This window comes from Papaver somniferum, chromosome 11 (assembly GCF_003573695.1).
Source record: "Papaver somniferum cultivar HN1 chromosome 11, ASM357369v1, whole genome shotgun sequence".
Lineage (NCBI taxonomy): Eukaryota > Viridiplantae > Streptophyta > Magnoliopsida > Ranunculales > Papaveraceae > Papaver > Papaver somniferum.
In genome coordinates, this window is record NC_039368.1 from 138635064 (window position 1) to 138662600 (window position 27537).

The following is a 27537-nucleotide window of genomic DNA, read 5'->3' on the forward strand; positions in this document are numbered from 1 at the left end:
GCCATGATAAAACGTGCACATCAGAGAGAAATTAGATAGGTTGAAGAATAATCTTTCAGTCTATATTCCTCAATGGAAATCACCCCAAATATACAAGTTGTACAACTACAGATAAGGAAAGTAAAAGATACAGAATATATGATCATGTACGATCTTACAACACATGGAAACAAAATATACACAACATAACTGCAAAGATATTATAATATCCTGAAAATCTTAACACTTAATACTCCTACATTTATATCTCCTTCCAAATGCTCTTCGGGATATGGCGTAGGTGCTTCTGGGACTGTTACCTCCTCGAATTTTTCATTGACAATATGAAAACAGACCAATACCAAGGATCCTTTCCCAGAAATACACGCAAGCTAATGATAGCTCCATTAAACAACACTCCCTCATAGTAATGGTTGTAATACAAAGAGTAAGGTTATCGTGGTATTACTTGAAGACTCTACTGTGTATGTAAGTATGTAATTAACTCCTCTGTCGATCAGGGACTCCAATCCTAATGTTGTCACTCTTTTGCCAACTTCTGCTGGTAAGCTTTTTTTATAAGAACCATTCATTTGCAAAAAAAAAAAAAAAAAAAAAAAAAAAAAAAAAAAAAAACTAATCATATAAAGTCGATTAATACTTCCACTCTATAATGCATCAAAGTTTAAACAGTCAGAAACCAGCTCTATGAGGGGTGGCATTGCAGAAAACATAAAATTACTTTCACAGCAGGTGTTGTTGTTTTGATAATCCTTTCCTTCAAAGTGTTAAGCTTCATTTTTATCTACCACTGCACATGCCTTTTTTTTAGAGGCAAAAGGTTCAATTGTATAAATGAAAATGTAAAAAGGTCTAAAGACCCCCATTTGAGAAAGATACAAACTTTAAATTGTGTCTATTACTGAAACAACGAATTGAGTTCTGCTCCCGAAAAAACGATGAGTTTGGGGCTTCTTAACTCGTCCAAGTGCAAAAAGACTTTCCAGTGAGATACTAAATATTTAAAAGAAGTGCCCCAATACCACTGCACAGGCCTTTGAATAGATTTGTCAATAGATCGGTCAATAGTGAGGGACACGACTGATATTCTACACGCGAAACAATTGATGGTTCAGAAATTATTGTTTAATCCAAAACCAAACAGAAAAATGTGGTACTCCCGAAATCTATACAAATCGCTAACTACTATCTTAATATTCTAAACACAATACTTGCCTCGTTTTCAGTTGCTGGCGTTGGCGTTTTTCTGTAATGTAAACGTGAACGAATCTAGGCAGGTTTAGACCGACCGTGATTTATGGCACCCACATCACTCCTACCCATTGTTGCTGGGATTAGGTGGGATCCATGTTTGGATCCAACTCATCACTCCAACCCATTGTTTTTTTTTTTATTACCAAAAACCTAAACGAAAATCAAATAAATTTTAGGAAACTTTTCATTATGACATGAAAATCAGAGCATGAAAACATCTACATATGATCAGATTTGATTTTTAATAATAGATCAAACCATGGAAGACTCCTTATTGATTTGGGTATTGTAAAGAAAATTGAATGTAAGTTTTTTTTTTTTGGGCTCGGTCATACATAATCCTGATGAGAGGATGTAAGAGATGGATTTATTTTAGGTTTCTGTTTATGGGAAAAAGTTGTTTCTGCTGATTTCAGTAATTTCGGTGAGTGAGTGAGAAACAAATCTGAACCCTAAACAAATGTACTGCACGGGAGTACTTTAGATTCGAGAGATCAATTTATACAAATCTGGCTTAAACCAAGAAATGGTCGTTCCGGATTTGCTTCGGTCACAAAGAGGAGGAGAAGGGCTGGTTTAGGGAGGGAAGCGAAGAGAGTGTTGAGACCAGAGCAATTCTGGAAGAGTAGTGATTGACTTGTATCAGATTGTGAAAGCTTTGGGAAAGCTAGCAAGAGTTTCCTTTCTGAGTGTTGTATTTCTTCCTGACCAAAAACTTGTGTTTTTAGTGGAAATAGGTGAAACCTATTTATACAAGTCCAAGTGAAACGCACTCTGGCCTTGTAAGAAAAGAAACGAATGAGTTAAATGGGAAGAGGTAGTAACGTCTGGTATTTATGGAATTGATGTTCCATAATGAAAGGGCGTTTCACCATTACTTCCTGCATTTGCTTACCGTTTTATTCTTTTGACACTTTCTTGAAACGGGCATTTGCGTATGCCGGACGTTGTAGACCGCCAAACCAAAACCCTAATGAGTATCCCCCAGTTTGTGACATACGTTTTGATGTATCGAGTATTTTCGTGGAAAACATGTAGCATGTTGCTGGTGTTTGATAAGTTGAGCTTGAGAGACTTTCCGGCTCAGTGGCGACCTTCGACGGTCGAGATTTTGCATTTCAATAGGAATCGTGTCCTTTGATGTAGGCGCGACATGCCAAAGTGCAAGGGTTGCACGGCATGTTATGCCAAGTTGCAAGCGTTGCACGACACGTGCCAATGGCGCGTGTGGTGGCTTTGGCCCTAGGTTGCACGTCTTGGTATGCCAAGTTGCAAGCGTTGCATGACATGTGCCAATGGCGCGTGTGGCGGCTTTGGCGCTAGGTTGCACGTATTGGTATGCCAAGATGCAAGCATTGCACGACATGTGCCAATGGCGTGTGTGGCCACTTTGGTCCCAGGTTGCATGGCTTGGTATGCCAAGTTGCAAGCGTTGCATGGCATGTGTCAATGGCGCGTGTGACGGCTTTGACCCTAGGTTGCACGACTTGGTATGCCAAGTTGCAAGAGTTGCACGACATGTGCCAACGGCGCGTGTGGCAGCTTTCACCCTAGGTTGCACGGCTTGGTATGCCAAGTGGCAAGCATTGCGTGGCATGTGCCAATGGCGCGTGTGGTATCTTTGGCCCTAGGTTGCATGGCTTGGTATGCCAAGTTGCAAGCGTTGCATAGCATGTGTCAGTGGCGCGTGTGGCGGCTTTGGACCTAGGTTGCACGGCTTGGTATGCCAAGTTACAAGCGTTGCATGGCATGTGCCAATGGCGCGTGTGTCGGCTTTGGACCTAGGTTGCACATCATGCCAAGTTGTAAGGGTTCCACGGCCTGTGCCAATGACACGCATTTTTGGCATGGTTGCCATTTTGTGCAATGGTGGTGCTTTTTGGATTTTTGGCATGGTTAGCTTGATGATTGCGCGTTGCTTTGCGGTTTGGCACGATTGTCATGTCTAGTGCAATGATTTCGTGTTTATTTGCGGTTTGGCATGGTTACCATATTTAGCATAACGGTTGCGTGTTATTTGTAGTTTTGGCATGGTTGCCATACTTTGCACAATGATTGCATGGTACATGCAATTGCTATGTTTTGTGTGATGAGTGCATGATGCGTGCATTTGGCATGTTTGCGATGCTTTTGCGCAATGATTGCACGATACGTGAAATTGCTATGTTTTGCGCGATGTTTGCACGGTACGTGCATCTGGCATGTTACGTGACATGTGTGAGTGGCATGATTTCCATGCTTTTGCGCAATGATCGCACGGTACGTGCAATTGCTATGTTCTACGTAGTGATTGCACGGTGCGTGTATTTGGCATGCTTGCCATGCTTTTTGCGTAATGGTTGCGCGATATGTGTGAACTTAGGGTTTCGCGCATCGAAACCCTAATTTAGTATTTGAAAAAGGGTACCCTGATAATTTTTACATAAGCGCGTTAAATGCTCTAATAAATGTGCTAGTGTCACCGGTTACGTCATGCTATAAGTGAGGTTTTACGGTTTTACCCTTTGTTAAAAAACCACCATCAACATTAAGTCCCCTGCTTAGCTTGGAACAGGGGGCTTGTTGGGAGGTAAGCATAAGATAGTGACAGAGGAGGATAGAACTGAGACAGTAAGTCGCGAAAGAGGGCCGAGGAGATTTGTCTGACCTTTTCGAGATTTAAGTAAGAATCCACAATCCTCACATCTGGTGTCTTTGCACAAATCCCAGTATGACTAGGTGTCCTTGGGGCCAGGCTTTGGAACACGAGGTGGAGCTGCTAGCATAGACTTGTCACGAATGGGGCTTGTCAGTACAAATGGGCTTAGAATGGGCGTGGGCCGTTTGGCAGAGCATGGCGTTGGAAAGAAAGGCATGGATGGCGCGCATTTTTGCAAGGACGGTGTCGAGCACTTGGTAGGGACGGTGCTAGTAAGGAAGAAGCGTGTGTTTTTCGGGAGTGGCATGGCTTGCTACTGTAGGCCTGACTTCCTTTCTTCATGCGCAGCTTTAACAGAGAATTCTTTCCTTCTTCAGAATCTGGAAACGTTACGCCCATAAAAGCGCATTGCTCTCCTTTTCCCTTTTTAGGGTTTGTGTAATACATACATGGCTGGTGAAACCGTGTCATCTTCCTCTTTCCAGTCGTTTGTCGGTGCAGGTAGGGTAAATCTTGCTCTCAATACCGTGATGGCGTCTCCTAGTAATGATGGCACCGTCGGATCTTTAGGGGGATGTTCTGGGGTTGGTGAAGACCGGTCTTCTTTCCATGAGGAGTCATTGGACATGATCGGTCTTTGTTTTGCGAAATCAGAGCAATCATCCAAGATATTCCTTCCGTCCACCCATGTGAGGCACAAGCGAATGCCAAGACTTCTATAGATTCCGACATGGGTGAGTCAGGGAATACTCCTCAAAAGGATGCTGAGAAAATCTCTGGGATGTACGGCGAAAAATTTGCTGGTGATGCTGGGGGAATCATGGTGGCGCATATCGGGTCAACCGCTGGAGTGGAAACCAGGAAGGGATCGGATATCGTTGTTGCTGAGGTTGTTGTTGTTGATACGTCTTCTTTATGGAATCTTTGTTGCCCGAGGGATTGTTGGGGAAAGTGTTGGAAGAATCTATGACAGAGGCGTTGGCAACTCGTGTATTTTCTTTTGATGACCAGTTTCCCTTTTTATTGTTTCTCTTTGTTGCATAAACATCTTGATGCTTTTGCAGACTTATTGTTATCTTCTTCGTATTCATGGCGAAGTTAGGGTTTCGCCAATTAGCATCCCGCTTGCGGTTTTACATCTTTGCAAAACTTCTTATTTGAAAGACCTCAATCTTCCATTAGATAAGGTGGTTCGACCTTCCAATCCCTTCAGAACTCTTGAATAATTGAATAAGGCTTTTCCTGTATATTTTCGGCTTTTTCTGGTTATGATCTGATGGCTGATCGTGTCTTGTGAGCTTCGACAGTGAAGGGCTCCCGTGTATATTCCCAGTCCCCAATTGTTGTTTGCATGTTTCCATCTTGTGTGGTTAGTGGGTTGACCATGATAAGGATACCACCATCGTGTATTCGTACTTGTGATTTTGTTACCTTTTCCACGCACAACTAAAATATGGAGGAGTACGAGTTACCGTTACAGTGATTGTTTCCATGGTGAAACTCTGGATGGTATCGACAAACGGGTGGCGACAGTTCTTGGCAGCAGATGTGATCAGAAGAGACTGTCCACGGAAGTAAATGGATTGTCTGGATGCGTAAGTGAGCAAATTTGGAAGGAAGGAGTGACGATTACAGCACCACCCTCGACAACACTAGTACAAAAAGGCCCTTAATCCACAGTATAATACCGTGACCAAAGGTCTATGGTCATGGTATTTTATTTTTGGAAAACCGTGACCAAAACCTGCGAGGCCAAAAGTATGTTTATATGGTCTCGTTAATTCACCGTGACCAAAATTTCGTTTAGTCACGAGATTTTATATGAAGCCGTGTCCAAATTTGATCATTAGTCACGGAATATATCTCACACCGTGTCCAAATTTTCTTACTTGTCTCGTTTCACAGTTTACCCCGTGACGAGTTTGCATGTTGGTCAGCCATTTGATATTCATTAAAAACGAAAATAGACAAAGCAATAGCTAACAGTAAATAGATCATAGATTCCAAATCAAACAATACATCTCAAGTTATAGAGCACATATATCGGGTGCAATTTAGGAGCTGTTATTTCCTGAATATTCCATAAATAATTATAATTAAATACGTACACCACTTAACTTGAACGAACAAGAAATGGATGAAGATATCTCTATATGCTAAAAGTACTTGGAATAATAAGATATCCAGAAATTCCCGTTTGCCGTCAGAAAACCCCAACGGACGGAGGAATTTTGAATTCAAGTTTGTCGTATTGTCTTGTTTGTAATGCGTGGAGACTGGAAGACATCCAAAGATGTAAACTCTTTAAGTCTGCTACCTGAAATTTACAGATGTATGTCATCAAGCTAGAGCAAAACTATGAGCACTCCAGATTAAAAAATGAACTGCATGATCGAGAATGCAAACATAACTTCAGTAGCAGGGAACTACCATTCGTGGCATCCATTAAGAACCAACTTAGGTAAAAACAGAAAATTCATAAAATTGAATGTCGAATAAATACATCATGGATGTATATATATGCCCTGCCCTTTTGAAAACAAAATTTTTTTGTTCTTTTGCCTGCTCAATTCAAAATTATAAGGTATTACTTACCACTTAGTGTCATTGAGGGATATCTGTCCTATCATTAGCAATGAATCAATTGGTAAAGCAATCTGACGAACTTACACTACAACAAAACATGGTTTTTTCAATGAAAAATATCGTCACAAATATTTGATTTTATGTCACAAATATATTTTTCTGACGTATTTTTGTTGTCGGGCAGTGCGTTATAAAAACAGGTGTTGCAAATAATCCAACCGACGCCAAAAGCGTCACTTATGCCGAAGGTTTTTTTCAGTAGTTTTTTGTGTAACAAATATGTTTCTTCGTCACAAATAGCTTATGCGTCACAAATACTGTTTTTTTCATTTATACTGAAAAATCCTTTATGTGACATTCGTTTATGTAACAAAAAATTTGTATTTATAACGATTGAAGATGCCACAAACAATCCTTATTTTCAACGCATTAATGCGTTATAAAATTGACGCATAAGCTGCGGATACACCCGTCATTAATATGTATTATTTTCAACACATAATAATATCGTGAATAATAATTATATGCTACGTATTATTATGTCATATAAAGAATTATATTTGCCACGCGTAATTTTTATAGATACATATATAATATGGGCTTCAATTTTTTCTGTCATGTTTATACAAGTCCAAGTGAAACGTACTCTGGCCTCGTAAGAAAAGAAACGGTTGAGTTAAATGGGAATTTCTGTCATGTTTATAGAAAAGAAACGTACTCCTGTTACTAACTGTTTCATTCTTATGAAACTTTCTTGAAACGGGCATTTGTGTATGCCGCACGCTGTAGACCGCCAAACCAAAACCCTAATGAGCATCCCCAGTTTGTGACATACGTTTTGATGTCTCGAGTGTTTTCGTGGAAAATATGTAGCATGTCGCTGGTGTTTGATAGGTTGAGCTTGAGAGACTTGCCGTCTCAGTGGCGACCTTCGACGGTCGAGAGTTTGCATCTCAGGAGGAATCGTGGCCTTTGATGTAGGCGTAGCATTCCAAAGTGCAAGGGTTGCACGACATGGTATGCCAAGTTGCAAGCGTTGCACGACATGTGCCAATGGCGCGTGTGACGGCTTTGTCCCTAGGTTGCACGACTTGGTATGCCAAGTTGCAAGCGCTGCACGACATGTGCCAATGGCGCGTGTGGCGGCTTTGGCCCTAGGTTGCACGTCTTGGTATGACAAGTTGCAAGCGTTGCATGGCATGTGCCCATGGAGCGTGTGGCGGCTTTGGCCATGGGTTACACGGCTTGGTATGCCAAGTTTCAAGCGTTGCACGACATGTGCCAATGGTGCGTGTGGTGGATTTGGCCCTAGGTTTCACGGCTTGGTATGCCAAGTTGCAAGTGTTGCATGGCATGTTCCAATGGCGCGTGTGGAGGCTTTGGCCCAAGGTTGCACGGCTTGGTATGCCAAGTTGCAAGCGTTGCATGACATGTGCCAATGGCGCGTGTGGAGGCTTTGGCCCTAGGTTGCACGGCTTGGTATGCCAAGTTGCAAGCGTTGCATGGCATGTGTCAATGGCGCGTGTGGCGGCTTTGGCCCTAAGTTGCACGGCATGCCAAGTTTCAAGGGTTCCATGGCCTGTGCCAATGACACTCGTTTTTGGCATGGTTGCCATTTTGTGCAATGGTGGTGCGTCTTGGATTTTTGGCATGGTTAGCGTGATGATTGCGCGTTACTTTTCGGTTTGGCACGGTTGCCATGTCTAGTGCAATGGTTGTGTGTTTATTTGCGGTTTGGCATGATTGCCATATTTAGCGAAACGGTTGCGTGTTATTTGTAGTTTTGGCATGGTTGCCATACTTTGCACAATGATTGCATGGTACATGAAATTGCTATGTTTTGTGTGATGAGTATACGGTGCGTGCATTTGGCATGTTTGCCATGCTTTTGCGCAATGATTGCACAATACGTGCAATTGCTATGTTTTGCGCGACGTTTGCACGGTACGTGCATCTGGCATGTTGCGTAACATGTGCGAGTGGCATGATTGGAATGCTTTTGCGGAGTGATCGCACGGTACGTGCAATTGCTATGTTCTGCGTAGTGATTGCACGGTGCGTGCATTTGGCATGCTTGCCATGCTTTTTGCGTAATGGTTGTGTGGTATATGTGAATTTAGGATTTCGCGCATCGAAACCCTAATTTAGTATTTGAAAAGGGTACCCTGGTAATTTTTACATAAGTGCGTTAAATGCTCTAATAAATATGCTAGTGTCACCGGTGACGTCATGCTATACGTGAGGTTTTACGGTTTTATCCTTTATTCAAAAACCACCATCAACAGTTTCATTTTTTTTTCCTTTGAGTTTAAATGGTTAAAGAGACGAATTAAATTTAAGAAAAGGAATTAGGGATTCAAACATAATCATTTATCAACATCCAAATACACTCTACAAGATGTGATCAAGTTTTTCTTGGTTAATAATTATTAGTTTACCTCATAGTGATTGGATTAATCATTTTAAAGATGAAAAACAACGAGATAGATTCGTTGTTGATCTATATACCTATATGAAATCGATAATAATAAAATGGAAGAACAATAACCTAATATGGGAGATTTAATTAGTGTTCTACGAAATGAATATTTGGGTCGTGCATTGGGTGCACGATATCTGGGTGCCATACATCATTTTCGGGTTTCCACTATATACCAAGTGTTTTTGGATTATAAAATACATAGAATTCTAAATCATGTAAAACAACTAGAATTATCATATATAAAAGGACGACATTTTCTCTATGAATCAATCCTCTGCGTTTACCATCTTCTTCTTTGTTGCACTCCTCCCATCGCTTTAAAGTCAATTTCAATAAGATCATATCTAAAGATCGATTATGGCCCCAAAATGGCCAATATTTTCAAAGTCTAAAACTAATCACAAGGTTTTATCGTCGTAGTCGATTTGTGAGACTGTGAAAGGTTCTCGTGAGTACAAGATAAAAGGATTTTCCCTAGCAAAGGGAATGGGAGTTGGTAAATACATGATTAGTCGCAGATTTACAGTTGGTGGTCATGATTGGGTTATAACTTGTTATCCAGACGGAGAAACTCAAGATAGCCAGGAGTATGTATCCGTGTTCCTTTACATAGTAAGCCTTAGAGAAATTAGGGCATCGTTTGAGTTTAAGTTACTGGACCAAAGTGGAAAAGGGAAATATTGTGTTCATGGCACTGTGATATCACCAATGACGTTCAACACAGCAGGAACTGTTAGCTCATGGTACGTATATGTGTTTTCCGAATCCCACGGTTTAAAATTATTTCGAATCCTTAAGCTGTTTTATGAGTAAAAATTCAGGTTATGAAACTGTTTATATTGATTGCATCCATATTTTATGGAACTCTTTCTGATTATCGTATAAGCTGTCAAGTTCTCTATGAATATTGGTTTAAAAACACCGGTAGCTGAATGGAAATTATGCTTGTTGAACGTTAATAGACGCATATGTACGAACAATAATTTGAATCCTTTGAATTAGTGGAGATGGATGGTTAAACTGATATTCTGTACTCCCAACTTCTTTTTTTACTTATTTACTCCCTAAACCCGTTGACAGACATATTCGTAAAAACAAAAAACACTTCTATTGAGGACTGCGTAGTGCATCAATGACGTTTTTATATGGAAATCTTTAGGGGATTTTCGAAGTATATGAAGAGGTCGGAGTCGGAGACATCAAGTTATCTCAAGAATGATTGCCTTATCATTCACTGTACTGTCGGAGTAGTGCAAACTCGTAGTGAAACAGCGGAAACTCTTGTTGAAACAACGCAAACTCGTGTTGAAGAGGAGAAACCTTGTGTTGTTCGTGTAACTCCATCATATATGAATCAAAATCTCAAGGGTTTGATGGAATCTGAAACTGGTTGTGATGTTACTTTTCACGTTGGCAATGAATTCTTCAGGGCCCATAAGTTGATTCTTGCAGCTCAATCTCCCGTTTTTAGATCTCAGTTGTTTGGATTAATGGGTAATCCAGGCATGGAAACAGTAGTCATTGAAGAGTTTGAACCCTTTGCCTTCAAGGTAAGCACCATTAATTTGACAAATCATTATTTTATTATCATGCTTTAATTAGAATTCAAAAACACAGCAGCATTTATGTTTTACCTCTACGTATAAATTTACCAGTGCCATTGCCTAATAATCATATGGTGTGATGCAGGCCATGTTGTTGTATTTGTATTCAGATGAACTTCCTGAACCACGTGAGCTTTCTAATTCAGATTCTCTTTGCACTTCAACAACCCTCATGCAACATCTGTTAGATGCAGCAGATCGCTATGATCCTGCTCGATTGAAGCTTATGTGTGAGGCAAGGTTATGTGAAGAAATAAGTGCAAATACCGTTGCAACAACACTGGTCTTTGCAGAACAATACCAATGCCCGCAACTAAAAAATTTATGCCTAAACTTTGCAGCTAAACCTGAAAATTTGGGAGGTGAGTGTTTTATTTAGAATTCACTAGGCCAAGTTTGTCTTTTCACTTTCAAGTTAAACAATTATTTTCTTAACTATTAAATATTTCTTGTGCAGAGGTCATGAAGTCTGATGGGTATGCATATTTGGAGAAGTCGTATCCCTCGTTATTGACAGATCTGTTGAGGATTAGTGCAGCAGGGGTAGATAACAAATGAAGCTTAGTAACTCGCAGGAAAGGAATGTCATGATTCTGTAACACAGCGCCTGCCTCGTAGGGGTAGTTTCTGATTCCTCTAATAATTTCGTCTAAGTACATAGTATTTGAGGCAATATTTAATTTTCTTTCTCTTACATATTAAAAGATGATCTCAGATTTTTTTTCCCTTCCTTGGAATTTGGGTTTCAATTTACCACCAAATTCAATCAATTTGTTCTCTGCCTTGGAATAGGGTTTTCACGAACACTCTTCCTCCAGAATATATATCTCTCTCCTCTAGATAGGCGATTTCCAGCTGCGAAAAAGCTTTTCTCCACAAGCCTAGCTGCTCAGTGTTAGCATAACAAGTGTCCAAGTTAGGTTATAACCTAAAAGGCATCAGGAGACGTTTTTAGTCTCATGAGAGTATCTTCTCAAATCGTGAGAAAGAGGTAGAGAGAGAAAGTGAGAGGTAGTAAGAGAGATAGTGTATAGCCACCATTATAGTTGATTTTTTGGTGAGATTTGAAGTTAATCTTGAAGAGGAAGAAAAAAGGTTCTTAGCTAAGGATTTATTGGTTAGTGTGGTGAAGATTGATTGATCAATTTTCACATCTCTTCAAAATGGGTGAAATCTAGGATTTGTTCAAACCTTAGTAGTAAGTATCTCTTACTCTTGCTATTCTCAAATTCATAGTGAATCTCATCTTATTGGTGAATGAATTGTTGATCCATCCTTTGGGGTGAGTGTAATTTAGGCAAATTGTTATCCAAGTGCTATATGCACCTTGAAGTTGTTGTTATCCCCAAATTGGGAGAAATGTGTGTAACTCATTATTGATTATAGTGGAAAATTTGCTCGTGGTTTTTTACCCTTCACCTTGGAGGGGTTTTTCCACGTAATTCTTGGTGTTGTGTGTTTGCTTCTCATATCATCGTAGTTGTGTTATTTCCGCATTGTGTTTCATTACTTGTGTGGTTTGCAAGTCTCCCCCAACACTCAGAGCTTCTCAGATCTGAGCACTACCAGTATGAATTCTCATATATTTATATATTTGTAGATTAGATATTTTAGATTGATTTTTGTAGAGAAAAAATCAGAGAAGGAAATCCAAACCTAAACCTTAACTCATCTTCACCATCAAACCCTTGTCAACCGCCATGAATTTAGCTCATTTCTTTGGCTAAATCCTAGATTCATCGGCTCTTTGAATTCATTAGGGTTGCCTGCACCGGGGATGGCCAATGCCGATGCCTTTCATAGTTTACTAGGTTATTACTACCGTGTCTTTGTTAAAAGCAGTTAGTAAGTACCCTAATGCCTCAGCTAAAATTAATATCAAAATCGAGTCTTGTGTACCTGGTTTGGTAGCTAGCCCTCCTTGTTTCCTCACATCGGTCTTAGCTGCTGAGGATTGAAATTATGTGCAATAGTGAGGTTTATATAAAAGTATGTTTATGCTCCCCGTTTGAAAAGCATCGACTAAAGTGAGGTTTCACTTTTCTCACCAGCAGGTGAGACTTGTCATTGGAACTACAGTTCTTAACCAATGAGAAATACCAGCACTTGTTCTTGCAGAATACTACTTACAATCTAATCAGTTCTTATGAGTCCTCTATAAACAGTCCCATCATTCAAATGGTTCATTTTAAGTTTCTTCTTGAACAGCATTGATGATGTCCTATAAGAATATGTATTGTGTTAGCAGCGAACCAACTGCAGTGATACAATCAACAACAACAGACATTGGCAAAGACATTCTGGCACCAGTGATGGCCACATTCTCTTCAAAGGGAACAAATATTGTCCATCCCGAACCCCGACATTATCAAAGTAGGTTTTCACATTCATATCGCGTAAGAAAAAATATTGTCAGTTTACGGGGGATAATCAGGACATCAATTTCTCAAGCATCGGATTATCAAAACATGAGAAAACTGTCTAATTATTTTGTAATGTTTTTTTCTTTAAAGAAAAAATATATTTGGTTTCTTGCAAGATTGTATTATTTGGAGTTATCCCAAAATTCGATGGGCTGGATGGCTAAAGAAGTTTGGAAAGAAGAGGCTGATTTCTGTTGTAAGATGCCGTAAACATCTTTCAGACCGGATAAACCAGCATTTGAGCTTGCTCAATCGTTAACTGATTTCTTCCTGGTAACTCCCAACTTTGATGATTCTAAGAGAAAGAGGATTTATCAGCGTAATATCGACTTCATCTGGTTATCAAATTTTAGCTTGGTCAGCCCGAGTCAGGTTAAGCAAGCTTGATTCGTTGGTAAATTAAACTTATTGCTAGTAATACATATCGAGATGGTTGAAAATCCAAAGTCGAAGGCAGAGATCAAAACTCTGAGACCCTCTTTTGATATAAAAATGAAAAAATATAATACTTCCATTTTATAATGCGTCAAAGTTAAAAAACAGTCAGTAACCAGCTCTATGAGGTAGGCGGTGGAATTGCAGCAACATAAAATTATCTCACAGGTGTTCTTGTTGTTGTTGCTTGAAATATCTTTCTTGCAGAGTATTAAGCTTCATTTTCTACCAATGCACATGCCTGTCAGTAGATTTTGCAATAGATCTGTCAATAGTGAGGGACATGACTTCTCCAAATCTGCATACCCTTCAGACTTCATAACTTCTACAAGAGAAACATTTGATGGTTAAGAAAATTATTGTTTAATCCAGAAAAAAAAAAGACCGACTTAATTGGTACTGAGGAAATCTATAGAAATAACTAACTACTTTCTTAGAGTTCTTAACACAACACTTACCTCCCAAATTTTCAGGCTTAGATGCAAAGTCTAAACAGAAAGCTTTCAGTTGCAGGCACTGGTGTTTTTCTGCTAGAGCCAGTGTTGTTGCAACGTTATCTACTGTTATTTCTTCACATAATCTTGCCTCACACATGAGTTTCAATCGATCAATATCATAGCGATCTGCTGCAGCTAACAAATGCTGCATGAGTGTTGTGGAAGTGCAAAGAGAATCTGAATCACAAAGTTCACTTGGTCCAGGAAGTTCATCTGAGTACAAAAATAGCAACATGGCCTGCATCACATCATATGACTATTAGTCAGTGGCACTGGTTAATTTATACATAAAGGCAAAATAAAGCATGACAACAAAACAATGAATTGTCAAATTAATGCTTACCTTAGAGGCAAAGGGTTCAAACTCTTCAATGACTACTGTTTCCATGCCTGGATTACCCACTAATCCGAAAAACTGAGCTCTGAAAACGAGAGATCGAGCTGCGAGAATCAACTTGTGAGCTCCGAAGGATTCATTGCCAACAGTAAAAGTAATATCAGAACCAATTTCAGATTCCATCAAATCCTTGAGACTCTGATTCATATCAGATGGAGGTACAGGAATAACATAAGGTTTCTTCTCTTCATCTCGAGTTTGCACTTTTCCGATGGTACATTGAATGGTAACGCAATCATCCTTGAGATAACTTGAGGTCTCCAACTCCGACCTCTTTATATACCGAGTAAATCCCCTGAAATTCATCCATAGGAAACATCATTTATGCGATAGACAGTCCTTAATAGAAATGTTTTTGACAAATATGTATCAACGGATTGGGGAGAAAATAAATAAAAATAGAGGCCGGGTGTGCAGAATATGAGTAACAGGATTAGTGGGATAACTAAGGTATAATTAACTTAATCTACTATCGGCTTTCTAAATATATAAATATAAATAACTCTCGTTTGAATGAGTTGGACCAGGCCAATTCTCATTTGCACTGCATGCTAAGCAGACCAAACATCGCAAATTCAAATTAGGCTTTGCAGTTTAAATGCTTAATGGCGCACAAAACTACTGTTTCTAACTGCTTCTTAACCTAAAACCGCTAAAGAATTATTCAAGAAAAATGGGCTTTTCACAAAAGTAGGCCTGTTTTTTTTTGTGCTTTTCAAAACTAGGCCTGTTTTTTTATTTATTGCAAAACTAGGCAAGTTTTGACCAAAAGTGATGGATGGAAAGTTAGCACCGTTAGCTGTAACTAAAAAGACCTAAAAGCCCTTTGAATCGGTTATTGTGACCCAACCAGATGTGTGCTGACTCTGTATACGTCACCACATAGTGCGTACGTGACACCGCTTACATGGCACTGCGTACGTGGCATTGTTTATAAGTACACGTGAAATAGATCTAGCCATAGAAAATAGAAGGCCTGGGATCTGTTCAATCATTCAGCTCCTGCATTCCTGCACCATCTCATCTCTGTATCCTCCATCCAATTAATCTCAACTATAACATATGCATCCACGCCTGCATCTAAACATACACTAGCTTAGAACAACAACACAAAACTCCCTAACTACGATGCATCTCCTCATTGCCATAGCCATCAATGAGCATCCACCATCTTCTTGTAAACCTATATATTCATCTAGTCACAGTTGCACAAAGCCATTATAACCTCCACTGCACCAGACTTGCAAGCCTGCAACGTTCTTCTAAACTGCTATCAACCAACGAAACAACCCCGCCATCTGAAGCAGCTAACAACACTCCAGCCCATAAACCATAGCAGCAGCTGTTCTAGTTCACACAATCCAGAACCCAATGATCCTTCTCAGTTCAGCTAATTCCTCAATATCATAATCCCTGCATCTCACACAGCCTCCTTCCAAAACTCAAACACCACCAGCAACTCCCAGCTCAGATTGAGCTCAAGTGCTAAATCAATCCCCATTCAACCACCATTCCTTGTAAACACATATTCATTCATCAGCCCCACACTGCAACCAACATAAATTTCTCTGCCTCAGCTGAACACTACTTCATTACATTGCAGACCTTTGTTCTTGTCCTCCACTGCAACATGACACCAATCCAATTAACCCATAGTAGTGTTGTTACACTTACATAAGTTAAACCTTGATGAGAAAACAAAAAAGGAGCTTAATCATGTGTGTATAAAAGTCTAACCTGTATATTAAAGATCGAGAACCTCTTTTGCTGAGATTTACGTGATGACCAAAGATACTTCCTAGAATGGGTTCAATGTAATCCATAGTTGCACCTCTTCTAGTTATCAGATCAAACCGATGTCACTTTCTGTGAGTCTTTCGACAAAGTTGAGATTCATGTGCTTTTAACTACAACATAACTTTGTTGAAGTTACTGATTAATGATTATAATACAATAATCTAATAAGTGGATTTCATTCCACTGTACATTCATGCTCCGGGAAAAATAAAATAAAATCATGAGTGTCTAAATTTTCCTCATAGCATAGAGATATATGGCTCCACCTTTTAGACGGTACATTATCATTGGTAGAGAATTTTATATGAGATATACACCTTTTCTTAATGATCGAGATCAATGATCATAATTTAAGTTGACCGCTACTATGGTATGGACATATCTTAAAACAAAGATAAAAATAATGAAAAATGAAATAACTGAGTCCAACGATTAATCACCATTACGTACCTCAAAAATTTGGTTCCCACCATAATAGCCAGAACCAGAACGACATTAACTGCGCACACCCCATAACTAAGTCTGGAAACGGGACAGGATAACCTGAACCGAGCAGAACCAAATCGAAACAGGACTGGCTCGGCTGGAACTGGACAGGGACCGGGTTGGATTGATGGATCGGTACCGGGTTGGATCACTGGATCGGTGCCGCTTCGCTTTCCCCTCCTCTCGAACAGTAGCAGTTTTTTTTTTATTCATTGTTTCTCCTAGAAATTTCACCCAACAGAAACAGACCAAATTAGTACATAAAGTACAAATCAGATCAAACCGATGCATATTGAATGCACAGACTAAGAGGATGCATAAACATAATAGAATATTATAAAATCCAAATCTATTCATGTGGAATGCATAGACGTAGATTCATTTTCATCGTGGATATGAGACAGGGTCAAACCACAATCAAATAAGAATTCCAGGGGAAGAAAAATTTTAAGAAAAAATTAGGAGAAAACAATTCCTAATTCATGATTACATTAATTTTCGCCGCAGATTTAATATATCCAATGTATATGCCAAAATCAAAAATAGGGAAAAAATAGATCCAACTTATTTGATTATAAAAAGTAGATCAAACTTATCTGATTTGATTCCAGCGATTTCCACATTAGCTTGACGTTAATCCGTGTAGAAAAAAAATATCAATTAATCGATATACCTTCGCGGTATAACATCGTGCATGATAACGTTTTGCAATGGATGTGAAAGATTAAAAGACAAAGAGAGAAGGCCATTCCTTTCATTAGAGTTAGTCTCTATTACATCAATATAGTTCTTCATATTCAATAGGAACATAATCCTAATTACTATATTGGGACGCGCCCATGAGCTAAAGCCCTACAACACTATCCATAAAATATACTACATTTATCAAAAACAAGCCACCGACACAGTAGAATGATAGCCGTAGGAAACAAGTGGTTAGTGTTCGAATCCCACCGTACACATCCCACCGAGCGTGTACGAAGGACACCAAGCACCGCATTCTCATCGCATTTATTAATAATGAACTGTTTCTTTACCAAAAATAAATAAAAATAAATAATGAACGGCGTCAACACAAGCAGAGTCAAATAATACCCCAATTATGTTTACGAATTATTCACAAAAATCGTGTATTAATCGCGAAGCTCACATTGTAAGCGTGGGTTCATAGTTTGGTCCGGACTCATTCGGCGCAAAGGCTTGTTAGAGAGCATAGTTATATTTTTTTTAAAAGAGCGGTACACCCATAATTTTTGGTAAATTTAATAGTGGATCAGTAAAATGTTATTGAGATACCACAATTCAAGACTTTGATGTGCATGTAACTCAGTCCATTACGTACTCAAATTCTTATACTGCACCTCATTTGCCGGTTTTGATTAGTTTACTAAAATTGTGAACTATTTAACTCGTTTTTGCTATATTTTCATTATAGGAAATATTTACCAGCCTAGTTATATACCAGCCTAGCGTTAGCATTATTTAAGACACATAGATAAAGGAGATTAGATTTTACCAGGCAATGACACTATTTTGTCTTATTCATTATAACCTAATTACTTTCGGTATTACCCAATCCGAAGAGTATAACATTGTTGTATACTTTTTCTTTTCGTAAATGGATTTTGTATAAATAATATTTTTTTTTGTCATTTCGATTTACAAATAACCCATGATGGGAGAATACCATCGTAAAGTGGGGATACTAAAAAAGACAAAATTTTATGAGGTAATTTAGGAAATTCCTTATCCAGATAATATAGTTACCGGCTAATTTACCCTTTGAGTCATAGTCTATGTTTACTGGATTAGAGTCGGTATTTCTATGGTTCACAAATATCAGCCCAACGGCTCACTCATTTGGTGATGGATATGCCTGACCTTTTATTACGGTAATCGATGATGACATAATCCGATTAATTGTGCTAGACAATGGCTGTTATCTGTCAGTTGTTCCGATACAGTTCCGTGTGTATCAACTATTGTTGTTGATACACTGTGTCATGTGTTTTCTGTGAGGTCAGTGCTTATGTTATTTGTATTCCTGTAAGCTTTTATTGCAAGCATGTAGTCACCGGCCGGCACCTGGAAGTTGATGTGTATGGTACCGGTCATGAAACGGTCAATAGTTGCGATTGGTATAAATACTTGTTTTGTTTCTGTGTCTGTAAGAAATAAATTGAGAAGAAGATTAATGAAATTGAACTTGAGAGATTTTCAACGACATTACATCTTTCAACATGGTATCAAATACCTAAATCAATCTTAGAATCATCTTTTTCTCTGTAAATCAATGGCAGTTCCAGATAAACATATTCCTTTACCATTCAAACCACCATCCAAACTATCAAACATAAATTATTCATTATGGAAATCTCAAATTATACCTCTTATACATAATTATTATCTTTTTCGTTTTGTTAACGAATCTTTTCAATGTCCAACTATGTTAAGGATCGAGCAAGAGAGAGGAGAGCATAAACGCGGAAGCGTAAAAGATTACATTGATAATAATTCGGTATCTCAACTTTCATGGCTCAACAGCCTATTTATATTGTTCACAAACTTGACGACCACTCAAGGTACTTTCCTAACTAAGATCAAACTCTAAACATAGACACTTTCCTAATATAACTCTCACAACCTAATGTGCATATCTCCTAAATATAGACTCTCATATATTATTTCTTAATACCCTCCCTCAAGATGGAGCATGTAGATCACGAATGCCCATCTTGGACAAAAAAAAAATTTAACTTCGGTTTTCTTCTTCTTCTTTTTTCAGGCTTTTGCGAAAAAAAATCTTCAGACCGTAGTTTAAGGACGTTTCGGTCCCCTTCATAGTTTAAGGACATTACGGTCCCATTTTCGGAAGTTTAAGGACATTACGGTCCCATTTTCTTAGTTTTAGGACATCTCGGTCCCCTTCGGAAGTTTAAGGACGTTACGGTCCCATCTTTGTAGTTTTAAGGACGTTTCGGTCCTCTTCGTAGTTTAAGGACGTTTCGGTCCCAATGCAAGTTTAAGGACATTGCGGTCCCATCTTCGTAGTTTAAAGACGTTTCGGTCCTCTTCGTAGTTTTAGAACATTTCGGTTCCATCTTCGTAGTTTAAGGACATTGCGGTCCCATATTCGTAGTTTTAGAACATTTCGGTTCCCTTCTTAGAATACTTCTTGTACTCTTGGTTTCTTGGTTTCTTCGATAGAATACTTTTTGTACTCTCTCGACAACTCATAGGATTTTAACCTACTATTGTTGTTCTTTTTCTCATCACCTCTTCGTGATTGTTTTTTTTTCACAACATGAATGTTGTTTCTTCTTCTCTTGTTCCAGTCACGCTATTGTTGCGAAACCTTCACACTTCTTTGTTTTTCAAGATTTTCTCACAATCTTTCTCTTGTTACGCTTATGCCACAAGCAATAACTAACACAAAGTCTTTCACACTTTGTAAGACTTCCAAGTTTCTGCCGCAAACTCTTCAATCACCACTCACCTTAAGCTTCTTCAAACTCTTTAACAACTTTATGCAACTCCTCTGACAGAACTGTCACACTTGCTTCTGTTACGCTTCTGTAACGATTCTTCTTAACAGTGACATCCTTTAGTCACACTACTTGTTCATCTGTAACAATTCTCCTTTGTAACACCCAAACTGTTACTGACTTTCAATAACATTTTTTTTTTAAAAAATCATGAAACCCTAACTCACCTGTTCCACACAAGCACACCTTAGTCTCCACTCTCCATACGAAACTTCTCTGTATTACATTAATGGCAGCAGCAGTAAAACCAATGCCATTAACTCGCTGTAACTAGCTCCATTCTTCACCACTTCTTTGTTTAATCCAAACTCGCCATTGTTAGCAGCAATGGTAGCAACCAACTCAATTCCAAAGTTCAATTACCATTAGAAGTTCACCAGCACACACTCAAGTAGTCCGTAACACCACATCTCTTACTGTTTTCTCGGACAAGAAACAACACAAATCTACTTCATCTTCGAACTCAAATGATAATGGCAGCAACCTCCATCATGAGCTCCAGACTCTCTGCATCTTCATCGTCGTTCTTTCCATAATTATCATAACTCGACTGCAGCACCTCAACGTTCTTCCCTGTTTTCCATCACCAATGACCACCACCTTTCTCCAATAACAGCTGCTCTTCCATCAAGTTTTCATCACCAGCTCGAACTCTTTCTCTGTATTCACCATCACGATCACCACCAGCAGCAAGCTCATGGCGTACTCAAGTAATCCATAGCATATCTAAGCACCTATCATCTTTTCTTCTTCAGCAACATCAACGAGAATCACCAACAACTCAAGAAATTCGAATCCCAGTCCGAGTTCTAATCTCCTGGTTCTTAACAAATTCTCGATTGCTTCTTAATGCTCAATTCTTTCTTTCCTTCTCCGTAGCACGACAAATACTAGAAAACCAACACAAAGCTCAACTCGCATTGGACCATTGTTTTCTCGACCAAACTCAGTCTTCGTTTTCACCAACAGACTCCGTCAATTTTTCACGGATCTGCTCAAACTCCAAATAAGTCGCACCCAATATTTCTTTCTTACTCGCAATCTATTACCCAATCGTAATATGGAAGCAGCAGTGACTTTCCTTGTTTTTATAAATCTCGGCCACTCGATGGCTCACAACTATCTGCAAAGATGCCATAGACCATTGGCAACAGCCTCTGTTAGCTGTTTTCACGGCCATGACCTCTTCCCATTTCACGTCTTCCATCTTTCTCTTTTAGGTCGTCTGGAAGCCCAACCTTTGTAATCACACACAACTTGGCAGTATCCACTTTCTTGTTATTTCCTAATCCATATCAACAACTTCCAAACTTTGTTTTCTCGGCTAAAGCTACTCATCTTTGTTCTTACGACAATGGCAGCAGCAAGCCATCATATCTTTCCTGCTCAATATTGCAGGACTATCACCAAGCATCAACAGCTTAGCACTTTTTTTTTTTTTTCTCACAAGCCCTTAATCAATCCTTCGCAACAACTCCATCAATCGCAGCACCCATTCTCGAGCTGTCCATCTCCAGCTGATCACGATAACTCCCAACAATCACCGATCATCATCAAAATGCCATTAATGACAGTTACCTACCGACTCCTTCACTGGCATCATCTACAACAGCAGCAAAGCCAAGGTCGAGTTATCCATATCTGCCATTCGAGTTCTATTCAACTGCATGTTCTCGAGTTCTCATCACTGCTCACAACTCCAGCCAGCCATCAAGTACTCCCATCACAGAAAAACCATCTCTGCCATGCTCGAACTCATCTTCACCATCAATATATCGAGCATCATGTAACGGAACAACAGGTCGCTGATTTTTCAAACTCTGTATCTTCACCAAACACGAGTACTCATGTTGTTCTCTCGTTCATGGCAACACCCAACTTTTCTTTCTCAGCCTTCTCAACGACAAGAAAATACCTCTAAACTCAAACCCTAACACCACTCGTGTGTTGTTGTTTACTGATCTTTAACTTCTAAACACTAGGTGAATTAATCTCCAACACAAAAACTCTGACCTCTTCTCGATTTGTTAATGAGTTCTCTCGAGTCAGCAGCACACGAACAATTCGAACCTCATCTTCAAACTCCACAACGTAACTTCTCTTCTGCAAAGATATCCATCTGACCTCTCGGATTCTAAAACTCGTTCAGAAGTGTAGTTTCTTGTGCATCCAAAAGCAGTCATAACAACTGCACTTTACCACTTTTCTTCTTCTTGTTTGTTTCAAAGACTCCTCGTAACCCTTGGTATGAGCAGAAACAATTTTTAACAGCAACATCACGTCTTCACCTAGCTTGTATCAAGTCCTTATTTTCCTTCACACGAACATGACTTGCTTATGCTCTCTTCCCAGCAAAACCAAACGCAACTTTTTTTTTTTCCTCCAAACTCTAATGTCTTCTTCGCAGCAATTTTTTTTTTTTTTTACCCTAAAACGAAAAACAATAGAACTCTCTAACTCTTTCTTCTTCTACTCTCTCTTCCTCTCACCTCGCTCTGATACCATGTTAAGGATCGAGCAAGAGAGAGGAGAGCATAAACGCGGAAGCGTAAAAGACTACATTGATAATAATTCGGTATCTCAACTTTCATGGCTCAACAGCCTATTTATATTGTTCACAAACTTGACGACCACTCAAGGTACTTTCCTAACTAAGATCAAACTCTAAACATAGACACTTTCCTAATATAACTCTCACAACCTAATGTGCATATCTCCTAAATATAGACTCTCATATATTATTTCTTAATAAACTAAATATTACAGACGTATTTCTCCTACTGGTGTTGCAATTTGTTGACGATCCTACATTTGTAGATCTTGATCCAGATAATGATTTTGCAAAGAATCCGACATAAGCTTACTAGACTTTTGAAACTATCGCCCCAATTGCGGCCATGATCTTTAGATATACTTGAAATAGTCTTAGCACAGTTCAAACAAACAAAAAGGCGGTAAATGCTGGGATTTTATAGATAAAAACCAATATTGATTTAGTGATAACACGCAAGAGTATGTATGATAGAGGTAGAGTTAGTCATGCCTTTTACTGTGTTCTTTTTTAGGAGAACAATGAAAGTTCGATTCCTAAGAAAATTCCAGTTTCCTAAGGAATTAGGATAACAATAGGATATCAGTTATTAAGAAAATTCTAGTTACCTAATTTAATTGATAGAGAAAACAGTGAACTCCCCTAGTCTTGGTTTTCTTTTATAAAAGTGACGCCTCATAGCCTACACCTTGTTTGTTTTCCCCTGACTCTACTGACTTATCTAGTTCGGATGGAAATCATCTGCCCTTATCTGGATCTGTCTTAATACAGTATATTTTTTTTCTGAGTCATATCTGACCCACCAGACTCGAAAATATGAGTCGATGGTTAACTCCTATGAGTCATTCAAATGAGTCCAAACAAAGAATTAGATCTGACTCAAACTGCAATTTAAGTCTGACTCAGTAAAAAATAAACCGTCTAACATCTAACTTGGACCGAGTTAGATCCAGACGTCAGGAAAAACAAAACAAAATTTTTTTTTGATGATGATCGCAAAATTCCATAGGCCCCAACTAACCAAATTAACCAGATTATAAATCATGATCTCTACAGGTATATGAATAGTTGACCCCCAACCACCACTATGGAGAGTGGGTTTTCTTCCTCATATCTTTATCGTCGTCTGCAAAATCTTTATCGTCGTCTGCATATCTTCATCATCTCTGTTTCTTGTTTCCATAAAATTAAAACCCTAGAAAAAACAGAGAGAAAACTAGATCTGGAAAGAAAAAAGATGAGAGAGAAAGTAAATCTGAAAAATGATTTATTCTCTCATACCTTTTGACTTTATATATGGTCCTTATCCAAAAGCGTATTTTGGTATCATAAAAAGAATATCCGTGTGGGTGGACAAAACCCTAGGACCAAATGATAATTTTGAGGACCAAACTATAATTTATATTACCAAAATGGACCAAACAGACATTTGACTGGGTCTATTGGACTAGATCCTCTCTAATATATTATTTTGAGGACCTATTAGTATTTCCTACTTCTTGAAATTAATACTCGTTAAATTAATCAATTCTCTGATCCCAACTAGGCTCGTACAAGTTAAACTCTAACTCTAAAAATAGGCTAAATTGAAAAATCGATAGTATCTTTTTTCTTTGGCCCAACAATATCAATTTATAGAGGTTAGTTTACTCATTTGGATGGACTGATTTATATAATCGTGGTAAATAAGAATATGGGTGTATTTGAGTTTTGTGCTAAAAACGATTTCAATGTATATGATGTAATTACCAATTCAGCGGTACGGTGTTCATTTACATAATCTTCTACTGGTTGGAGTATAAAAGACTACGCAGTTTCAAATGCTTCTCTGATTTGCATCAATGTGGGAACTTTCATTTAATTTTTATCCTAAACAAAACTATACAACACATCTGTACCTTGCGTTACATCATTTTCCCATTTATCTATCTCTCAATTCTAAACTCGATACTTTTTGTGTGATTCCTATATGAAAGTTGGTTTTGTTATAACACCTGAGTTTTCCAACAAGTTTTGGAAAATTAGAGTGTTGGATGAATTTTCTTCAATAAAATGTTCTGCATGTTGGATGGGGTCTATTTATATTTATACATTTTGATAATTGCTGTGAAATGTCAACAAAATAATTCCAGTTTACAAATATTTGTTTTTCAGGTACGTAGGCATTAGACCCTTTGAGTTCCACATTTCATTTCAGAAAATGGTTCATGGATTATATAACACAAACCCTGTTGTTTATGAAAGAAAAGAACGCCGAAGACATTATTCGGTAGTGCCGGCTGATGTTGATGAATATACTAGGGTTAAGTGGCAAAATGTCTCAAAATGGACCCCCAGATTGTGAAAACGCTCCGGACTTTAGGGAAGAGATTAAAATGCCCCATTTCGTTAGATTTTCCGTTAGAGGGAGTTAAGTAGTCGAAATTGCCCTTCAGGATACATTGTTCATAATTCAGGGTTCAGTATTTAAAATTCAGGGTTCAAATCGAGGGTTCAGGACTTAGGGATTTAGGATTTAGGATTTAGGTGGTGGTGGTGCGGTGGTATTGGTGGTGGCATCGATGGTGGTGGTGGCGGTGATGGTGGTGGTGGCAGTGGTAATAGTGGTGGCAACAATGGTGATAGTGGCGGTGGTGGTGGCGGTGATGGTGGTGGTAGCGGTGGTAGTGGTGGTGGTGGAGGAGGAGGAGGCGGTGGCGGTGGTGGTGGTGGCGATGGTGCAGGTGGTGGTTGTTCTAGTGGTAGTGGTGGTGGCGGTGGTGGGGATGGTGGTGGTAGTGGTGGTAGTTTTGGTAGTTGTGGTGGTGGTGTTGGCAGCATTGGTGGTTGGTGGTTGTTCGTTTGGTGGTGGTTGTGGTAGTGATGGATTGGGACGTTTTGATTAAGAAGGATAAAAATGGAATTTCAAAACTCCATTGACCGGTCAAAATGTCCAATTTTGATCAAAATGTCCAAAAACTAATGGAATGGGACATTTTAATCTTTTCCCTAATATCCAGACATTTTCACAACTTTGAGGTCTATTTTGGGACATTTTACCACTGAACCCAATATACTATTGACCCTATCAGTCAACTAGAAGTTTTTGATATCCTTATGTTTCAATAATTTGGTTTGATGAAATCTTTTTCTGTTTTACTCGGTGTAGTAAATGGAAAGTTTAATGTTAAATATGCTACAGAAAATGTGATAACACGCCTTCGTCAAGTGAGCTAGTTACTGATAGCCTCCTTCCTGAATTTAATAATTTATCAGAATCAAATACTAGATAAGTCTATTCAACTTCCATATTTCAACTTGCAGTTCTTCCATTGAAAACGTATACGAGATATTTTGGTTGTTTCAAGTGGACTAGGGCGCCATTTTTCTTTTTTTTTTTGTCATGCGCAATGTAGCAGTTATGTTTATTTCCTTGACAGTCTTGCATCATATCAGAGATATAAAAGATCCAGAATATCCCTATTCCTTGGAGCAACTGAAAGTTGTCACGGAGGATTCTGTTGAAATAAATGATAGTCATAACCATCTCAGGTGAATGCACGATTCTTCTCCTTTAACCTAGAGCTCCTTGAAGACATTGCTCATTGAAGTTACAGTTGAAAGGTCAGTATTCTTATTATATCATTCTGATGCAGGGTCACATTTACTCCTACAAAAGAAGGTTGCCCTATGGTTACAACTATTGGACTTTGCTTGCGTGTAAAACTTATGCTCAGTCTACCTTCTCGTTACAAGGTGGGACACAGAACCCTTATAATTGTGACCTTCGATTTATCTGAACATGATTGTATCTTTGGAATATTGCCATCCTGCTCAGTTGGTTCAGCATATCCATTGATGACATGCGTCATCACTTCCACCACTATTGATCTTTAGAGCTTGTGAAAGATTATGTCAATTGTTGAACATGCATGGGTTATTCCATTCTCGCCCTGTCTAAATGTATTTTAGCTAGTCTCAATTAGGTGAATCCATCTTATACATATGTTTCGTTTGAAAGCCACCTTTACTGATCCCCTAGTTCTCTTCAAATTAATACTTTAGGTGGATATTAGAGTGGCACCAGGAACTCATGCACACGAAGCTGCAGGTAATTGTTGATTACACTTTGTTCATACCTGATTGTTGAGTAGAGTATCTGACATCATTATTCAGCGTCATTTTGTGTTTGATTAAATGCAGTAAACAAACAATTGAATGATAAAGAACGGGTGGCAGCAGCATTAGAAAACCCTGGCTTGGGAGAGATTATTGATCAGTGTTTGGCTCCTACTTATGAATGAATTGGAAACTGAACGTCTATGATGTATGGAATTTCCAACAGTTGAAGTTTGTCGGAAAGATTTATCTTTTGTCTGTACAGGATCTTTAGTGTTGTAATTAGACAGTTTTTAATGCTGCAAGGTGGATATATGGATGTGGATAGTTCCATGGGAACAAATCGTGCCACCATTATAATTCTGGATACAATATGACGAGTTTTTTAAATGCTGAGATCATCAGCAAATGTTCAAAATGTTTCAGTCAGTTAGCATTAGAATTTGGATTTTGTGAATTCCCTGTAGAGTAGAGTAACAAAGCAAGAGTCAGTAGCCTGTAGACTGTGAATTCAGTGTCAGAAACTGACGTGCGTAACATGGGTCGTTCTTATATTGCAATCTCCTTGAATACGTGGTGGCTAAAATTGACAGATATTGTGATTTGGTAACTATCAATCCTATGAATCAGTGAAGAGCTCCTTTCACCGCCACCACAGATCTTAGTTCACCTGGAAAATACTAGAATGGAGTGGTACGGCATTGTTTGACATTTTCCCCACACGGATCCCAAAAACTGAATGTG

General features: G+C 38.8%; 3 protein-coding genes across 3 annotated transcripts; 2 read left to right on the forward strand and 1 right to left on the reverse strand.

The window, feature by feature from the left end:
* The first annotated feature begins 9446 nt into the window (after positions 1-9446).
* Positions 9447-11122, forward strand: LOC113325321 (BTB/POZ and MATH domain-containing protein 3-like). Its single transcript, XM_026573520.1, has 4 exons — positions 9447-9703; positions 10120-10510; positions 10650-10926; positions 11022-11122. The coding sequence occupies exons 1-4, from the start codon at positions 9447-9449 to the stop codon at positions 11120-11122; spliced, it is 1026 nt and encodes a 341-aa protein (XP_026429305.1).
* A 2518-nt stretch (positions 11123-13640) lies between these two features.
* Positions 13641-16139, reverse strand: LOC113325322 (BTB/POZ and MATH domain-containing protein 3-like). The gene is made up of 5 exons (XM_026573521.1): positions 16054-16139; positions 15922-15939; positions 14263-14611; positions 13881-14157; positions 13641-13747 (listed from the first exon to the last, which is right to left on the reverse strand). Exons 1-5 carry the CDS (start codon positions 16137-16139, stop codon positions 13641-13643), a joined length of 837 nt encoding a protein of 278 aa, XP_026429306.1.
* Positions 16140-24895: 8756 nt separating this feature from the next.
* On the forward strand, positions 24896-26978 carry LOC113321141 (protein AE7-like). The gene is made up of 6 exons (XM_026569030.1): positions 24896-24987; positions 25743-25783; positions 26121-26226; positions 26331-26430; positions 26740-26785; positions 26878-26978. The coding sequence occupies exons 1-6, from the start codon at positions 24896-24898 to the stop codon at positions 26976-26978; spliced, it is 486 nt and encodes a 161-aa protein (XP_026424815.1).
* Positions 26979-27537: the final 559 nt, after the last annotated feature.

What these genes read in the sequence shown, in the direction of transcription:
- LOC113325321 (XM_026573520.1), top strand. Translation starts at nt 9,447, where the DNA reads ATGGGAGTTGGTAAATACATGATTAGTCGCAGATTTACAGTTGGTGGT. An exon ending in GCAGGAACTGTTAGCTCATG is followed by an intron (nt 9,704 to 10,119) that starts GTACGTATATGT and finishes GGAAATCTTTAG; the next exon opens with GGGATTTTCGAAGTATATGA. An exon ending in TTGAACCCTTTGCCTTCAAG is followed by an intron (nt 10,511 to 10,649) that starts GTAAGCACCATT and finishes GGTGTGATGCAG; the next exon opens with GCCATGTTGTTGTATTTGTA.
- LOC113325322 (XM_026573521.1), bottom strand. Translation starts at nt 16,139, where the DNA reads ATGGATTACATTGAACCCATTCTAGGAAGTATCTTTGGTCATCACGTA. An exon ending in TTGAACCCTTTGCCTCTAAG is followed by an intron (nt 14,158 to 14,262) that starts GTAAGCATTAAT and finishes GATGTGATGCAG; the next exon opens with GCCATGTTGCTATTTTTGTA. An exon ending in TAAGCCTGAAAATTTGGGAG is followed by an intron (nt 13,748 to 13,880) that starts GTAAGTGTTGTG and finishes TTTCTCTTGTAG; the next exon opens with AAGTTATGAAGTCTGAAGGG.
- LOC113321141 (XM_026569030.1), top strand. Translation starts at nt 24,896, where the DNA reads ATGGTTCATGGATTATATAACACAAACCCTGTTGTTTATGAAAGAAAA. An exon ending in GTCTACCTTCTCGTTACAAG is followed by an intron (nt 26,431 to 26,739) that starts GTGGGACACAGA and finishes TTAATACTTTAG; the next exon opens with GTGGATATTAGAGTGGCACC. An exon ending in TCATGCACACGAAGCTGCAG is followed by an intron (nt 26,786 to 26,877) that starts GTAATTGTTGAT and finishes GATTAAATGCAG; the next exon opens with TAAACAAACAATTGAATGAT.